At 38.7% G+C, this 18,919-nt stretch overlaps 1 protein-coding gene across 1 annotated transcript; it reads left to right on the top strand.

Annotated features, from left to right (window-relative positions):
• The first annotated feature begins 6,759 nt into the window (after positions 1–6,759).
• On the top strand, positions 6,760–18,447 carry LOC114473400 (zinc finger protein 250-like). The gene is made up of 4 exons (XM_028462992.1): positions 6,760–7,664; positions 9,956–11,064; positions 16,614–17,274; positions 17,349–18,447. Exons 1-4 carry the CDS (start codon positions 7,043–7,045, stop codon positions 17,378–17,380), a joined length of 2,424 nt encoding a protein of 807 aa, XP_028318793.1. The 5' UTR covers positions 6,760–7,042; the 3' UTR covers positions 17,381–18,447.
• The last annotated feature ends 472 nt before the right edge of the window (positions 18,448–18,919 follow it).

Raw genomic sequence — 18,919 nt, 5'->3', positions numbered from 1 at the left:
AGATATTATGTTAGAACATCCACAATATGTCATATTGTCACGTGTCTATTTCTATTTCCCCTTTGCTTCCCAGTTACAGTTATGGACAATACTTCCCTTTAATTCTCATCCTCCATCATAAGAGTAGTGACCAGGCATGGCGGCGAAGAGGTAGGATCGGAGTCGAGAAGGCGGTGGCATTTTCTGTTAGGAAACACTCAGAAACAGAAAGAGAGGAAAACATTAAGACTTAAATGAATAATTTAAAATATCTCTTTTCTTTAGTTGGATCTGATTCGTCTCCTTTGAGTATACAGCCAGCGACCTGTATTTTGGAAAAAGCTACACAACAACAACAACTAAGACGAAGACATAGACAAGTGCACACCACAACGAGTATACACATATAACAACAAAAAACATGGACACTGAACATGAACAGTAAGGTCAGTCAAGGTCAAAGCCAGTCATTCCACTGAAAGTGGTATCATATATAAAAAACGTCGTTTGGTGTTTTTAAACACCCAGAAAAAACCTTTAAATCCTGGTAACTTTTTAGAAGGCCCAAGGCCTAAAACCATAATTTTTTAACAAGCAGCAGTGTTTTCTGAACACCCCACTACATAATTGGCAAAAACAGGGAGAAGATCTAGTGCATCAAAACCCAGGAGGAAAGGAAGGTGAAACAGAGGAACATGTGTAGTCAAACAGCCATTCATCGGTCAATCACTCAATGACACGTCCACGGCACATTCGCACTCACAACGCGGTTCTCTCAGGCATACGTAACGTGTCATCATTCAGTCACTCATGCACCGCACACGTTCATGCCTCAATTTTCACGTCCATGCATTCACAAGGTTTTGCTGCATAGTGTCTAAGTGGAATATAGGTCTCATCTAACCCAGCAGTGGCGATAGCCAGTCCACCTCCTCTCTCGGGGTCAATGAGCTCTTATTGCCCCTTCATGCTTGGCAACCTTTTAGTGTTAATTAATTGCTTTTTACTGGTATCGTCTGATTACTAAGAGGTACGCTCCTTTTTACTTCCGCCTTGGCGGAGTCTTAGATTATCGCCCGTGGTACTGACAGTCTGCTCATCTGCTGATCAGGCAGGAATCGCACGGCCGTGTCTAACTCAACAAACTCAACAACTCTCGACCTCCGGCTTTGTAAAAGATAAAGCTGGGGAGAACTCTCAACCTCCGGCTAAAGCTCAACAACTAAAGCTGGGGAGAACTATGGGGGGGGATCTCTCAACCTCCGGCTAAAGCTCAACAACGACCTCCGGCTAAAGCTGGGGAGAACAACAACTCTCGACCTCCGGCTAACTGGGGAGAACAACTCTCTAACCTCCGGCTAACTGGGGAGAACAACAATAACAAACAACTCTCGACCTCCGGCTAACTGGGGAGAACAACTCTCTAACCTCCGGCTAACTGGGGAGAACAAAACAAACAACTCTCGACCTCCGGCTAACTGGGGAGAACTAACCTCCGGCTAACTGGGGAGAACTCTCGACCTCCGGCTAACTGGGGAGAACAACTCTCTAACCTCCGGCTAACTGGGGAGAACAACAATAACAAACACCAACGCAGACTGTCAGGACTTTATTGGGCACCTCTAAGATTGAACGGAGCACGCAACCTCTAATAACCCTCACTCTAAGGGAACGTAGAAATTTGTTCAGAACGGTCTTCGGTTACCAAGCATGTATCAAATCAGGTGGACCGCTATCCCCCAAAGAGCGCTTTCCCTAGCAAGGTTTATCCTTTTTCTGCACATTAAACCAGGACTTCTTGTTTGAAAAGTAATTGCCTATGTACTCATAGCAACTAATGGGACATTTTTTCTCAGGAAAAATTTGGTACCCCCCCCATGCTGTCGAGTGGCTTTGGGCCGGCCAGACAGTCCGACGCGGTAAGGGGAGGCGCGCAAAATGAAAACAATGAATGTTGAACTAGGCTGTCTGTCGCAAGCAGCTTCAAAAAGGGTAAGGTACAGATTGTTTACGAGGGTATCGGTCAAAAAATGTCAAAATTTAAACTTGTTGAGGCTGCAGTCCTCAATCTCTGTCTCAATTTTCCTGAAATTGAGTAAAAACAAAAGAGAAAAAGAAGAATCGTTCAGAAATAACAAAGGAGAAAAACGTGTGAGCTCAAAAAAAATCATGGCCAATAAAAATTAAAACTTCAGCTCCAAAAGCTGAGGCAACAGAGGGCTCTGTCTTCAGCGGATGTAACCATATCTTGCATTGTGGGGGGCCTCCCCTCAATCAAGAAAATAAATGAAAGAAAAGCAAACAAAAACAACCTTATCAGTAACACTATTTTCTTCCCCTTTGTTTGTTGTTTTCTCATAAAGGCCAAAGCAGTGTAAATAAATGAGCAACATAATGAATAAAAGCAAAGATAAATGATGGGCACACTTCATCTCATGTGGCAAACAGAAGGGTTCTGTGTGAAGTTCTGGTGGTCTGTGTTTCTCATAGTTATGAATGTGGGTGTGTGACTGTATGTCTGGTCTGTCTGCGTGTGAGAGAATAAATGAAAACAAAATAATCTAGTGCACAGTCAGAAGATAGAGGGGTTAGTATTGTGCGAAGGAGAAGCTTGTTGGCTATTTGCTAGTTGTCCCCCTCCATGCCAAAGTTCAAGGCTAAAGTGATTTAGCACTACCACCAAAGGCTGTGGTGGACTTCTTGTTGCTTGGTATCCTTGTGGCTTTTGAAACAGTGTCTTTTTGGTGAAGATTTCCAGCAGACGTGTGACCAGTCTGCAGTTGCTGCCCATCATGCAGGCAGTAGTCGTGGCGTTTAACTCGCAACTCATTGGTGGGGGGAGTGTCCACTCCGACGCCCACAGGTTCTCAGTCTTTGATGATGGGGCATTGGCATGCGGCCCATTCATAGACGATGAAGAGTTGACTTGGGACTGAGCGAGTTATTTCAGCATTGCTTTGCTGAATGGGAGTTGAGTCCTTGAGTCCTGAAAGGTCACACACCTTTGATTGTCCATTTCCTTCTGATGCTAAAGTGATTTAGCACTTGGTCCTTTGAATGATGTTGACATTCCATTAGCGTAAGAGTTGAAGGTGATTTCATTCTTTCATTGAAGATGTCGTTTCTTCAGGGGGCAACCACAAAGCCAACAGAAACTGACAATTAAATAATAAAAAAAATGATAATGATGGTGTTTGAGTGTGTGTTTGAGTGTGTGTTGCTCATATTCATTTAAGAGTGAACCCATCAAACATGAAATCAAAATTAAATTTAAAATTAAAATTAAAATAGTGTCTGTGTGTAATGGCACTATTCTGTCACAAGTGTGTAGTGCACTAAACTGGCCAGTGAGGGGCGCCACCTCTCTCTCTTGGGATGGGTGTGGCTGTGCGTGTGCGTGCGCCTGTGCGCGTGCTGTGCGTGCGCGTGTTTGGCGCTCTCTCTTTCTCTCCCTTTCTTGTGTGTGTGTGTGTGTGTGTGTGTGTGTGTGTGTGTGTGTGTGTGTGTGTGTGTGTGTGTGTGTGTGTGTGGGAGAGACTCTCAACAAAACAACAAAAAAAAAAAAAAAAAAAAAAAAAAAATCAAGGCGCACAGAAGCCGAAAGCTGACACTTGTCCAAATGAAAGCATTAAAGCCAAACAACCATACAAAGATAAAAAAAGAAGTAAAACTCACTGAAGCATGATCTGAGTTCACATCATACCAAGATTGTATATGCGTATGCATATATTATTTGTTTATTGGGTTGTTCATCTGTTTGATTCACAGAGACACAATTTAGGTTAGATTCGGGGTTTTAATCTATTTTGCTTTCGGTACAGAGGTGAACTCAGATCATGGCACCGCTGGGATGTTTTGGAAACTTTGGTTGCCCGTCTATCTATGGTCAGGACCTCACAGGCTGTGGGTGTCCGAACAAAACCAAAGTAATTAATGACCAGCCGTATTTTATGCCTAAACAAAATATCCGAGCCCGAAGAAAAACAGAGGGAACCTACAGCATTAAAAAGCACAGAACCTCAACCATTTGAGCCTTTCTCATGGCTATTCACTGCGTCAAAACACAGAACAGCTGAGGATCAAAATCAAAGCTCAAAGCTGAAAATCAATACAATGCTTGACTGGTTCCAAAAAAAATCAACACAGAGCGAATATATATATATGTAAATGAAAATTTACATATATATATATTTATAAAGGCAGCTTTACCTTAGTCCGAATTGGTGTTTGAGGTTCAACCGACGGTTCGTGATCCAGTCTCTGTCCGAGGGGTGGACAGAAGATGGTCCTTGTTCGTCGACGCCAATTGTTACGGCAGAATTTACGGTTGACCTCATTTAGTGACATGATTCATTGCTCTGGTTGAATGATGGAATCCAGGAGAAGCATTGATGATTTTATATAAAAAAGTTTATTCTATTGCTAAGTAAAAAGGTACAAGATGGAACAAAGTGAAACAAAATTAGCGTCCGTCCAGGCGGACGTCCGAAGGAAGTGCCGCGCCCCGCTCCAACAGTTTCAAAGCTTAAGCTTTTTATACAGATAAGAAAAGGTCCCAACAGTGAGAGACAAAAGGGAGGGAGTCAGATGCCCATAGTGGCAATGTTGGAGGATGATGAAGATGTTATGAGAAGGTTTGGCTCCAGTCTTTATCTGTCTTGATAAGTGTGTGCGTCAGTGTATGTCTGCATGTGAGCAGAGATTCTGGCCTTGGCAGAGACTGTGCTGCACTGAGAATAATACGATCTGTACTGTTTAATCATGATTCAGCTGTTCAAAAGTGTAAAGATTAATGGAGTCGTCATGTATTAAAACATGACAAATTGTACACATGAACATACATTTGAGGATATGATGATGAATATAAAAATGACCATAACAAACGGAAACAGACTCGTATCAGAGGGTAGTAGCGAGGATGATGATGATGAAGACTGTTGGCAGAAACCTCTGTCAGAGACTGAAGCTGAAGCTGACTCTGACTCTACCACGAAAAAGAGAAAGATGTCTCACTCAAGTAAAAATGCTGAAATGGGATGTAAAGCTTCCAAAACAAAGATTAGTTCATTTCAACAGATTTGTTCAAAGAAGGTTCAGGTAAAAATGACATCTGAATGTGTGGATGGTGAGAAAGCATCACTCACTGCAGCTTCAAAACTGAGAATCCACACAGGAGAGAAACCATTTAAATGTGATGTTTGTAGCAAATGTTTTACAGAGAAGGTTAACCTTAAATCACACATGAGAATCCACGCAGGAGAGAAACCATTTAAATGTGATGTTTGTAGTAAATGTTTTGGTTATAAGACTGACCTTAAATCACACATGAGAATCCACACAGGAGAGAAACCATTTAATTGTGATGTTTGTAGTAAGTGTTTTATTCAAAACAATGACCTTAAAAAACACGAGAATCCACACAGGAGAAAGACAATTTAAATGTGATGTCTGTAGTAAATGTTTTACCAAGAATGTTAACCTTAAATCACACATGAGAATCCACACAGGAGAGAAACCATTCAAATGTGATCTTTGTAGTAAATGTTTTAGTCAAAAGAAAGACCTTAAAAGGCACATGGGAATGCACTCAGGTGAAAGACAATTTAAATGTGATGTTTGTAGTAAATGTTTTACTTGTAAGGATTACTTGCAGTCACACATGAGAATCCACATGGGAGAAACCATATAAACGTGATGTTTGTAGTAAATGTTTTCATCAAAAGGTCCACCTTAAGAAACACATTAGAATCTACACAGTAGAGAAACTATTTCAATGTGATGTTTGACATGGAAATGTTCTGAAAAAAAGTCTGAACTGAAGGCCCACAATAGAGTGCACACATAAGAAAAGACTTTCAATTGTTGTGTGTTGTAAATTAAAATACCAGTAAAAAACCAAATGCTTCACTAACAACATTTTATTGGTAACAAATACAGGGACATAAAAAATGAAAGAAAATAAAAAACATGCAGATGAGCAGCGAGCACATCACATTGTTAATAAAAGCTTCCTTTTTAAAGTCTTTCTTTTGTCGTCATTTCACTTTTTAATGTTTTCACTCTTTTGGGGGGTTCTGGTAGGACCAGTGAATGAATGAATGAGGGTGTGTGTGATTGTGTGTAGGCCTTACTGTCTGACTCACACTCCGGTGTCACGGTCTGAGTTCACATTGTACTGAGTTCCTCTTAAAATCTCAGTACGTGACTGCTATGGACTAAGATGTACCCGTACTGGGTTATACTGATTTAAAAAAAAAAAAAAAAAGAATAAAGTTACATTAGGTTAATTTTTTTTACTGCAATGTATGTTATAATCATGTTTTTTTGAAGAAAAAAAAAATATATATATATATTTATTTTCGTATAGAGTTTTATTATCATGTTCCTGAGCTCCTTCTTGTCAGTGTCTGGTGATGGAGTGGCCTTCACCATGAAGAAGATTAACTTGTCTATCATTTCTTTGTGGCGTTGGAAACTCTTCTGCTTCGTATATTGAGCAGTTGTACATTTTTGTAGAAGGAAAGGAGCCATTCAGCACTCGTCAAATAACATTAGCTTTTACCTCAGCTTTGAAATTAATTTTTTTTATCTCAGGACGGCGGAAGTAGAAAAAAGCGAAGCAGAACGAGCATAAATTCATTTTCCGGTAGTGCGCATGCTGATAACCGATTTCAGCCCGATGTGAACTCAAACCGTGACACCGGTGCAGAAGGTGGCGGTAATGCTCCATTAAGCTGGATGCTAACCGCCGGAAAACAACAACAAGAAGAAGAAAAACCGCTGAGTTCGAGCAGAAGAAGAAGAAAGAGCGGAGGGACCAAAACAATTTTCTCTGAGTCTAATAGTGAATGTTATTAATATCCAGCCTACATTTGGAGTCAGGCCATAATATAATAGCGCTTTAAAGCTCCAGTGGAAAGTAAGAGAGCACAACACGGTGTCAGAAGACGGAGTTGCAGACACAGAGAGAAGCTGGAGCAGAATGCTAACCGAGCTAGCAGAGGAGCTAGCACTGCTGAGACGCTACAGGATAGAAAAGTAAAGAGTAGAAAAAGGGGAGGAAATGGAGCAGTTCAAAGCACCGTCATCATTGTCTCTCACCGCTAACCCTGCTGACAACTGGTGCAGCTGGGAACAAAGCTTTAGGCGGTATATAGCGGCCTCAGGGGAGAAAGATGAAAAAGGAAAGATTGACATTTTACTCCACACCATCGGCGAGGATGCAATGGAAGTGTTAAACACACTGACGGTTAGAGGTGAGGGAGATGAGCTGACAATGGAGGATGTTCTTCAAGCCTTTAAAGATTACTGCAGTCCACAGAGAAATGTTGTCTTTGAACGAAATCAATATTGGTCCCATCAGAGGACAGCAGGGACATCAATAAACACATTCATGACAGAGCTGCGACACAAAAGCAAATACTGTGAGTTTGGAATAAGTGAGAATGACATGCTCAGAGATAAGCTTGTGTTAAGCATCACAGACTCTCACCTAAAAAAGAGACTGATACGGGAAAGACGTCTAACGTTATACAGAGCAATAGAAATATGCAGAGCAACAGAGCAAAAAATGACTCAGTCACAAGCCGTCCAGACTGAACATGGAGTACAAGTTCCAGTGGATGGTGAAATGAAAATGATCCTTCCTGACAAGAGTCTCCACCATAACACCAGCAAACAGTTAGGTAAGTGTTTTTACTGGAAAGTTAGAGAGCACAACAGAATGAAGGGAAACTGGTACAAATCCCACAGAGTCACAGAAATGAATGCTGTCCTTTGGACAAACTACCGACAGTAGGTTTATAATGACATCACCTCATAGTAGGGTTATTATTATATTGTTAAGAAATAATGTGACGATATCAATACTCGTACCGGGAGGAGTCCCGATACGGCACTGAACGGCTGGATCGGTATCGGCAAGTATTTTTTATCAACATGTCGATACCGCCGATTCACAGCATCAAACTACTTTTGATACCCAATCCGCTGAGTGGTGATTTTTGCTATACGGAAACAGAAATCATTATCCACCTGTTCAATAACTGCACCTACAGTAAAAAAACCTCTGGGGTTTTATACAGAATCTGATTAATCGCGAAACAGGTCATGTGATCAGCCTCCAGGAGAGTGACATCATCTTTTATTTTGAAAATACTATAATTCCAAAAGACCTTTACATCCTGATACAGACTCTAATCATGCTGACAAAATACCATATAAATAAAACAAAATGGGCACAGATGAAACCAAACGGACATCATTTTGAAAAGGAGTTGCATCAATTTTTCAATACCATAAAATATGTTAAAAACAAAGCTGTTTAACTGTAGCATTCAGTCTGTAAATATCTGAAACCTCAAGATCACTAAGGGGTCTTTCACACACACAGGTTGTGAAAATAAATTGTAAAATAATTATATTCAAATTCATATGCTAGGTAAATAAAGCCTTGTGAGAAATTCCTATTAAAATGAATAAAAAGTGAAAAGTTCATAGGAATAAAATTCATGGAGAGGTTCATGGTTAGCTCAGATTATTTGACCATGTCTTTTAAAATAATCAGGAATGGTTCAATTTTAAAATATGTCTAACCTTTAGACTCTCACTACTGCCTGATCACAGAAGCACGTATGGTCACGGTGTGGCGTACTGAGAATTATATGCACATGCACACTACCGGAAAGTAGGTTTTTGCTACTTCTGCTGTGCTGAGATTGTTCATTCTATTTCAAAGTTCACGTTCAGAAAAATTTTGGCATGAAATGCACTTCACTGACAAATAACTATATTTAAAATACATTATTACACTTCTTTATATACAATAGAGATCTCCCGATACAACTTTTTCACTTCCGATATGATACCGATATTGCAGCCTTGCATATCGGCCAATACCGATATTGATTCGATGCGATATCAACACAAATCATACATACTTTTATTACTTTTTTTGTAGCGTGGAATGTTAGAAAAGGCCTGATCAAGTGATGTTACTCAAACAGAGAACAATAGTCAACAACAGTAGGTTACTTTGTTGGAGTGTGAACCACAGTCACCTATGGATAGAAGTGCTGGAGTGGAACATTTTATCGGAACGCTTCTATCGGTGATTTTAGATGCAGTCCGATAAAATCCGATATTAGTTTTCTGGCTGATATCAAAACGATATCAATATCGGATCGGGACACCTCTAATATACAATATTAATGTGAATTACAACTAAGACATCATTGTAATTTAAGTATGACAATTTGTGCATGGCAATTCCAGCACGGGTACGATTGCTTTACTTGACCGCTGCATGCTCAGATTGACTTACAATCTCAGTATGGTTAGAAAGTCAGTATGTGTCCCCAGGTTGGCATTAGAGAGGAAAAGTTCAGGTTTCAGAAAAGTTTATTTATCTCTCACCCATACCAGGTAGACAATAAAAAAAGTTCTCCTGCATTTACTTTGTGTTGGTATTTTTTTCTTTTCACAAAGGTTTAAGCAGTGCCAGACCAAGCCATGATAGCGCTGATTTTTATATCCAAGTGAGTATACAGCTCCTAAGAATTGGAAGAAAAACAGGTCATATCTTTTCTTTAAACACCGCGGTATCGACATGTATCGGTACCGGCCAATACTACGCATCTGGGTATTGATATCGGGGCCAAAAAAGGGCATCAGAATTACACTAATAAGAAATTAAATGTCTCAGTTCCACAATATTTTAACATAAAAAAACAGAGTAATTAATTGTTTCAGTGTATATATATTAATTATTTCTATTTAGCAACCAAAACTTTTTAAGTAAAATACATTCAGGTATTTAAGAAATTAATAATACATGATCATGAATACAAAAAAAGTCATAAAATATATTAAACACAGGCTGAATAACAGCTAGGTTTTTCCTGTTGAAGTAAAATGAATAAAAACATAAAAACATTGTGAGTTTTCTTGTAATATTGTGTTTTGTGTCTACCTTCAGGTTATCAATCTGTTCCTAATACAGATGAAACAGAAAAACTTGTGCTGGCTGCCTTCATGCCCAAAGTTCATCTGCACAGATTTCAGCTCCAGCAGCCGTCAGTCACTGATTGTGTTTTCAGTGAGAGGAAGAATGTGGAGGAGCTGCTCCCAGAGCGTCTCCACATGAAGGAAGAACCAGAGACGCTCAGTGAAGGTCAGGAGAAAAACCAGCTTTGTGTGCAGCAGGAGACAAACAGTGCTGCTTGTCCTGTTAAATGTGAAGATGAAGAGGAGAAGCCTCAGGCCTCCCATCTACACTTGAGACAACTAACAGAAATGAACATGAAGGAGGAACCTTCAACCTGTGGTTTAAATGAATTAATGAAAAGACAAAGTGTGGGAAATAACGTCAAAGGACCAGAAGCAGCCCAGAACCCAGATCCAAACAGTTTAGTACGACAAGGTCCTGATGGAACAGAAACAGACTCGTATCAGACTGAGGGTAGTAGCGAGGATGATGATGATGAAGACTGTTGGCAGAAACCTCTGTCAGAGACTGAAGCTGAAGCTGACTCTGACTCTACCACGAAAAAGAGAAAGATGTCTCACTCAAGTAAAAATGCTGAAATGGGATGTAAAGCTTCAAAAACAAAGAATAGTTCATTTCAACAGATTTGTTCAAAGAAGGTTCAGGTAAAAATGACATCTGAATGTGTGGGTGGTGAGAAAGCTTCACTCACTGCAGCTTCAAAACTGAGAATTTACTCAGGAGAGAAACTATTTAAATGTGATGTTTGTAGTAAATGTTTTACCCGTAAGAATTACTTGCAGTCACACATGAGAATTCACTCAGGAGAGAAACCATTTAAATGTGACGTTTGTAGTAAATGCTTTTTTCAAAAGAGCAACCTTAAAAAACACATGAGTATCCACACAGGAGAGAGACCATTTAAATGTGATGTTTGTAGTAAATGTTTTGGTTATAAGACTGACCTTAAATCACACATGAGAATCCACACAGGAGATAAACCATTTAAATGTGATGTTTGTAGTAAATGTTTTAACCAGAAGGCCAACCTTAAATCACACATGAGAATCCACACAGGAGAGAAACCATTTAAATGTGATGTTTGTAGTAAATATTTTATTCAAAGGAATCACCTGCAGTCACACATGAAAATCCACACAGGAGAGAAACCATTTAAATGTGATGTTTGTAGTAAATATTTTATTCAAAGGAATCACCTGCAGTCACACATGAGAATCCACACAGGAGAGAAACCATTTAAATGTGATGTTTGTAGTAAATATTTTATTCAAAGGAATCACCTGCAGTCACACATGAAAATCCACACAGGAGAGAAACCATTTAAATGTGATGTTTGTAGCAAATGTTTTACCAAGAATGTTAGCCTTAAAAAACACATGAGAATCCACACAGGAGAGAAACCATTCAAATGTGATCTTTGTAGTAACTATTTTATTCAAAAGAAAGACCTTAAAAGGCACATGGGAATGCACTCAGGTGAAAGACAATTTAAATGTGATGTTTGCAGTAAATGTTTTACTTGTAAGGATTCCTTGCAGTCACACATGAGAATCCACACGGGAGAAACCATATAAACGTGATGTTTGTAGTAAATGTTTTCATCAAAAGGTCCACCTTAAGAAACACATTAGAATCTACACAGTAGAGAAACTATTTCAATGTGATGTTTGACATGGAAATGTTCTGAAAAAAAGTCTGAACTGAAGGCCCACAATAGAGTGCACACATAAGAAAAGACTTTCAAATGTTGTGTGTTGTAAATTAAAATACCAGTAAAAAAACAAATGCTTCACTAACAACATTTTATTGGTAACAAATACAGGGACATAAAAAATGAAAGAAAATAAAAACATGCAGATGAGCAGCGAGCACATCACATTGTTAATAAAAGCTTCCTTTTTAAAGTCTTTCTTTTGTCGTCATTTCACTTTTTAATGTTTTCACTCTTTTGGGGGGTTCTGGTAGGACCAGTGAATGAATGAATGAGGGTGTGTGTGATTGTGTGTAGGCCTTACTGTCTGACTCACACTCCGGTGTCACGGTCTGAGTTCACATTGTACTGAGTTCCTCTTAAAATCTCAGTACGTGACTGCATGGACTAAGATGTACCCGTACTGGGTTATACTGATTTAAAAAAAAAAAAAAGAATAAAGTTACATTAGGTTAATTTTTTTTACTGCAATGTATGTTATAATCATGTTTTTTTGAAGAAAAAAAAAAAAATATATATATATATTTATTTTCGTATAGAGTTTTATTACCATGTTCCTGAGCTCCTTCTTGTCAGTGTCTGGTGATGGAGTGGCCTTCACCATGAAGAAGATTAACTTGTCTATCATTTCTTTGTGGCGTTGGAAACTCTTCTGCTTCGTATATTGAGCAGTTGTACATTTTTGTAGAAGGAAAGGAGCCATTCAGCACTCGTCAAATAACATTAGCTTTTACCTCAGCTTTGAAATTAAATTTTTTTATCTCAGGACGGCGGAAGTAGAAAAAAGCGAAGCAGAACGAGCATAAATTCATTTTCCGGTAGTGCGCATGCTGATAACCGATTTCAGCCCGATGTGAACTCAAACCGTGACACCGGTGCAGAAGGTGGCGGTAATGCTCCATTAAGCTGGATGCTAACCGCCGGAAAACAAGACGAAGAAGAAGAAAAACCGCTGAGTTCGAGTAGCAGAAGAAGAAAGAGCGGAGGGACCACAACAATTTTCTCTGAGTCTAATAGTGAATGTTATTAATATCCAGCCTAAATATGGAGTCAGGCCATAATATAATAGCACCTTAAAGCTCCAGTGGAAAGTAAGTGAGCACAACACGGTGTCAGAAGACGGAGTTGCAGACACAGAGAGAAGCTGGAGCAGAATGCTAACCGAGCTAGCAGAGGAGCTAGCACCGCTGAGACGCTACAGGATAGAAAAGTAAAGAGTAGAAAAAGGGGAGGAAATGGAGCAGTTCAAAGCACCGTCATCATTGTCTCTCACCGCTAACCCTGCTGACAACTGGTGCAGCTGGGAACAAAGCTTTAGGCGGTATATAGCGGCCGCAGGGGAGAAAGATGAAAAAGGAAAGATTGACATTTTACTCCACACCATCGGCGAGGACGCAATGGAAGTGTTAAACACACTGACGGTTAGAGGTGAGGGAGATGAGCTGACAATGGAGGATGTTCTTCAAGCCTTTAAAGATTACTGCAGTCCACAGAGAAATGTTGTCTTTGAACGAAATCAATATTGGTCCCATCAGAGGACAGCAGGGACATCAATAAACACATTCATGACAGAGCTGCGACACAAAAGCAAAGACTGTGAGTTTGGAATAAGTGAGAATGACATGCTCAGAGATAAGCTTGTGTTAAGCATCACAGACTCTCACCTAAAAAAGAGACTGATACGGGAAAGACGTCTAACGTTATACAGAGCAATAGAAATATGCAGAGCAACAGAGCAAAAAATGACTCTGTCACAAGCTGTCCAGACTGAACATGGAGTACAAGAAGTTCCAGTGGATGGTGAAATGAAAGTGATCCTTCCTGACAAGAGTCTCCACCATAACACCAGCAAACAGTTAGGTAAGTGTTTTTTACTGGAAAGTTAGAGAGCACAACAGAATGAAGGGAAACTGGTACAAATCCCACAGAGAGTCACAGAAATGAATGCTGTCCTTTGGACAAACTACCGACAGTTGGTTTATAATGACATCACCTCATAGTAGGGTTATTATTATATTGTTAAGAAATAATGTGACGATATCAATACTCGTACCGGGAGGAGTCCCGATACGGCACTGAACGGCTGGATCGGTATCGGCAAGTATTTTTTATCAACATGTCGATACCGCCGATTCACAGCATCAAACTACTTTTGATACCCAATCCGCTGAGTGGTGATTTTTGCTATACGGAAACAGAAATCATTATCCACCTGTTCAATAACTGCACCTACAGTAAAAAAAACCTCTGGGGTTTTATACAGAATCTGATTAATCGCGAAACAGGTCATGTGATCAGCCTCCAGGAGAGTGACATCATCTTTTATTTTGAAAATACTATAATTCCAAAAGACCTTTACATCCTGATACAGACTCTAATCATGCTGACAAAATACCATATAAATAAAACAAAATGGGCACAGATGAAACCAAACGGACATCATTTTGAAAAGGAGTTGCATCAATTTTTCAATACCATAAAATATGTTAAAAACAAAGCTGTTTAACTGTAGCATTCAGTCTGTAAACATCTGAAACCTCAAGATCACTAAGGGGTCTTTCACACACACAGGTTGTGAAAATAAATTGTAAAATAATTATATTCAAATTCATATGCTAGGTAAAAACAGCCTTGTGAGAAATTCCTATTAAAATGAATAAAAAGTGAAAAGTTCATGGGAATAAAATTCATGGAGAGGTTCATGGTTAGCTCAGATTATTTGACCATGTCTTTTAAAATAATCAGGAATGGTTCAAATTTAAAATATGTCTAACCTTTAGACTCTCACTGCTGCCCTGACTCCTGATCACAGAAGCACGTATGGTCACGGTGTGGCGTACTGAGAATTATATGCACATGCACACTACCGGAAAGTAGGTTTTTGCTACTTCTGCTGTGCTGAGATTGTTCATTCTATTTCAAAGTTCACGTTCAGAAAAATTTTGGCATGAAATGCACTTCACTGACAAATAACTATATTTAAAATACATTATTACACTTCTTTATATACAATAGAGATCTCCCGATACAACTTTTTCACTTCCGATATGATACCGATATTGCAGCCTTGCATATCGGCCAATACCGATATTGATTCGATGCGATATCAACACAAATCATACATACTTTTATTACTTTTTTTGTAGCGTGGAATGTTAGAAAAGGCCTGATCAAGTGATGTTACTCAAACAGAGAACAATAGTCAACAACAGTAGGTTACTTTGTTGGAGTGTGAACCACAGTCACCTATGGATAGAAGTGCTGGAGTGGAACATTTTATCGGAACGCTTCTATCGGTGATTTTAGATGCAGTCCGATAAAATCCGATATTAGTTTTCTGGCTGATATCAAAACGATATCAATATCGCATCGGGACACCTCTAATATACAATATTAATGTGAATTACAACTAAAACATCATTGTAATTTAAGTATGACAATTTGTGCATGGCAATTCCAGCACGGGTACGATTGCTTTACTTGACCGCTGCATGCTCAGATTGACTTACAATCTCAGTATGGTTAGAAAGTCAGTATGTGACCCCAGGTTGGCATTAGAGAGGAAAAGTTCAGGTTTCAGAAAAGTTTATTTATCTCTCACCCATACCAGGTAGACAATAAAAAAAGTTCTCCTGCATTTACTTTGTGTTGGTATTTTTTTCTTTTCACAAAGGTTTAAGCAGTGCCAGACCAAGCCATGATAGCACTGATTTTTATATCCAAGTGAGTATACAGCTCCTAAGAATTGGAAGAAAAACAGGTCATATCTTTTCTTTAAACACCGCGGTATCGACATGTATCGGTACCGGCCAATACTATGCATCTGGGTATTGATATCGGGGCCAAAAAAGGGCATCAGAATTACACTAATAAGAAATTAAATGTCTCAGTTCCACAATATTTTAACATGAATAACAGAGTAATTAATTGTTTCAGTGTATATATATTAATTATTTCTATTTAGCAATTAAAACTTTTTAAGTAAAATACATTCAGGTATTTAAGAAATTAATAATACATGATCATGAATACAAAAAAAGTCATAAAATATATTAAACACAGGCTGAATAACAGCTAGGTTTTTCCTGTTGAAGTAAAATGAATAAAAATATAAAAACATTGTGAGTTTTCTTGTAATATTGTGTTTTGTGTCTACCTTCAGGTTATCAATCTGTTCCTAATACAGATGAAACAGAAAAACTTGTGCTGGCTGCCTTCATGCCCAAAGTTCATCTGCACAGATTTCAGCTCCAGCAGCCGTCAGTCACTGATTGTGTTTTCAGTGAGAGGAAGAATGTGGAGGAGCTGCTCCCAGAGCGTCTCCACATGAAGGAAGAACCAGAGACGCTCAGTGAAGGTCAGGAGAAAAACCAGCTTTGTGTGCAGCAGGAGACAAACAGTGCTGCTTGTCCTGTTAAATGTGAAGATGAAGAGGAGAAGCCTAAGGCCTCCCATCTACACTTGAGACAACTAACAGAAATGAACATGAAGGAGGAACCTTCAACCTGTGGTTTAAATGAATTAATGAAAAGACAAAGTGTGGGAAATAACGTCAAAGGACCAGAAGCAGCCCAGAACCCAGATCCAAACAGTTTAGTACGACAAGGTCCTGATGGAACAGAAACAGACTCGTATCAGACTGAGGGTAGTAGCGAGGATGATGATGATGAAGACTGTTGGCAGAAACCTCTGTCAGAGACTGAAGCTGAAGCTGACTCTGACTCTACCACGAAAAAGAGAAAGATGTCTCACTCAAGTAAAAATGCTGAAATGGGATGTAAAGCTTCAAAAACAAAGAATAGTTCATTTCAACAGATTTGTTCAAAGAAGGTTCAGGTAAAAATGACATCTGAATGTGTGGGTGGTGAGAAAGCTTCACTCACTGCAGCTTCAAAACTGAGAATTCACTCAGGAGAGAAACCATTTAAATGTGATGTTTGTAGTAAATGTTTTACCCGTAAGAATTACTTGCAGTCACACATGAGAATTCACTCAGGAGAGAAACCATTTAAATGTGACGTTTGTAGTAAATGCTTTTTTCAAAAGAGCAACCTTAAAAAACACATGAGTATCCACACAGGAGAGAGACCATTTAAATGTGATGTTTGTAGTAAATGTTTTATTCAAAAGAATGACCTTAAACAACACATGAGAATCCACACAGGAGAGAAACCATTTAAATGTGATGTCTGTAGTAAATGTTTTATTCAAAAGAATGACCTTAAAAAACACATGAGAATCCACACAGGAGAGAAGCCATTCAAATGTGATGTTTGTAGTAAATGTTTTATTCAAAAGAACAACCTTAAAAAACACATGAGAATCCACTCAGGAGAAAGACAATTTAAATGTGATGTATGTAGTAAATGTTTTATTCAAAAGCAACACCTGCAGTCACACATGAGAATCCATGCAGGAGAGAAACCATTTAAATGTGACGTTTGTAGTAAATGTTTTAGTCAAAAGAATGACCTTAAAAAACACATGAGAATCCACACAGGAGAGAAGCCATTCAAATGTGACGTTTGTAGTAAATGTTTTATTCAAAAGCAACACCTGCAGTCACACATGAGAATCCATGCAGGAGAGAAACCATTTAAATGTGACGTTTGTAGTAAATGTTTTAGTCAAAAGAACAACCTTAAAAAACACATGAGAATCCACACAGGAGAGAAACCATTTAAATGTGATGTTTGACATGGAAATGTTATGAAAAAAAGTCTGAAGGTCCACAAGAGAGTCCACACATAAGAAATGACTTTCAAATGTTCCGTGTAGTAAATATTTTCTCATTTGTTTTACATTGTTTTTTATAGCTTCATATGTTTAAGTATAGTTGAAGTTTGAAGTGTAGTGAGAGTTTTGTGAGTCACTTCTTTCAGTAAGTTAACATAACAGATTTTGGCAGGAGTTTTGTTTATCAGTTTGTTTTTACAGTTTATGTATTTTGTGAATATTGGTTGGTGAATTAATTATTAACTAGTAGACATCGTGGGATCTATTTGAACGCAGCGAGCACACTCAGTATGGGTCTACTGCTCACACTTTATGACTGTCATGGCAAATTTGCGGTTGACCTCATTTGGAGACATGATTTATGCTCTGTGTTGAATGATGATGTCCAGTCAAAGCTTGGTGATTTTATTAAAAAGGATTAATTATAAAACTAAACGAAAAAGAGTAAAAAAAAAAAAAAGGAGAGTGTCCCATCCTCTATAGGAAGGGCAAGCAGCCAGGTACTAAGCAGGATGGTCCAAAAAGTCTTGTCCCCGGCTCAGGATATGCAGGACTAACTAACAGTTTCACAGCTTAAGTTTTATACAGAGAAAAAGTCCCAACTCTGAAGGGAGGAGAAGGAGGGGGTCAGATGCCCAACAGTGAAGATGTTGGAGAACGTGTATGTTATGAGGAAGGCTGGCGCCACTGATATCTGTCCTTGATTGTGTGTGTGCGTGTATATCTGCATGTGAGTTTGAGTTTGGCCTTCAGCAGACACTGTGTGTTGCTGGCACTGTGGATACAATACGATCTGTACTGTTAATCTAACATGACTCAGCTGTTCAAAAGTGCAAAGAGTAATGCAGTCACTGTGTATTAAAACATGACAAATTGTACACATGAACACACCTTTGACAATATGATGATGAATATAATAATTACCATAACATGACTCATAATTATTATACAAGCATTTGACCTAACCAATCTGTGTGAAAGTGTATCTTTCTTAGTAATAAAGAATAAGATCTAACCCAGATGAGTAACTTTTATCACAGCGTGGCCACAAAACTGTGATTGTATCTCCTCTGAGGGTCACATGATCAACAATCATGTCGGCATTAGAATAATGACCAACCTGAGCATTGACACAAAAAACAGCAAAGAATGTGTACTTTCTTTAGTGTTTTGGGTGTCCTTTTGTGTGTTTTCATGTAATTTTGTGTATTTTTTCAGGCATTTTGTAAATCTTTGTTTTGTCATATTGTGTTTTTTTATTGTAATATGTGTTCATGGAGCTTTTATTTTTTGTCATTTTGTGTATTTTTACAGTCATTTTGTAGGTGTTTTTAAATCATGTGAGTTTTTATCGTCATTTTTTACAATCCTGCGTATTTTTGTAATTTTGTGTATCTTTCTATAATTTTGTGTGGGATTCTTAAGCCATTTTGTGTATTTTTGATGTTTAGTGCGTTGTTGAAAGCTTTCTGTGCGTTTGCTTTGGA

Source organism: Gouania willdenowi, chromosome 12 (assembly GCF_900634775.1).
Source record: "Gouania willdenowi chromosome 12, fGouWil2.1, whole genome shotgun sequence".
Taxonomy (NCBI): Eukaryota; Metazoa; Chordata; class Actinopteri; order Blenniiformes; family Gobiesocidae; genus Gouania; species Gouania willdenowi.
This window is presented reverse-complemented; position numbering and strand designations above follow the sequence as displayed.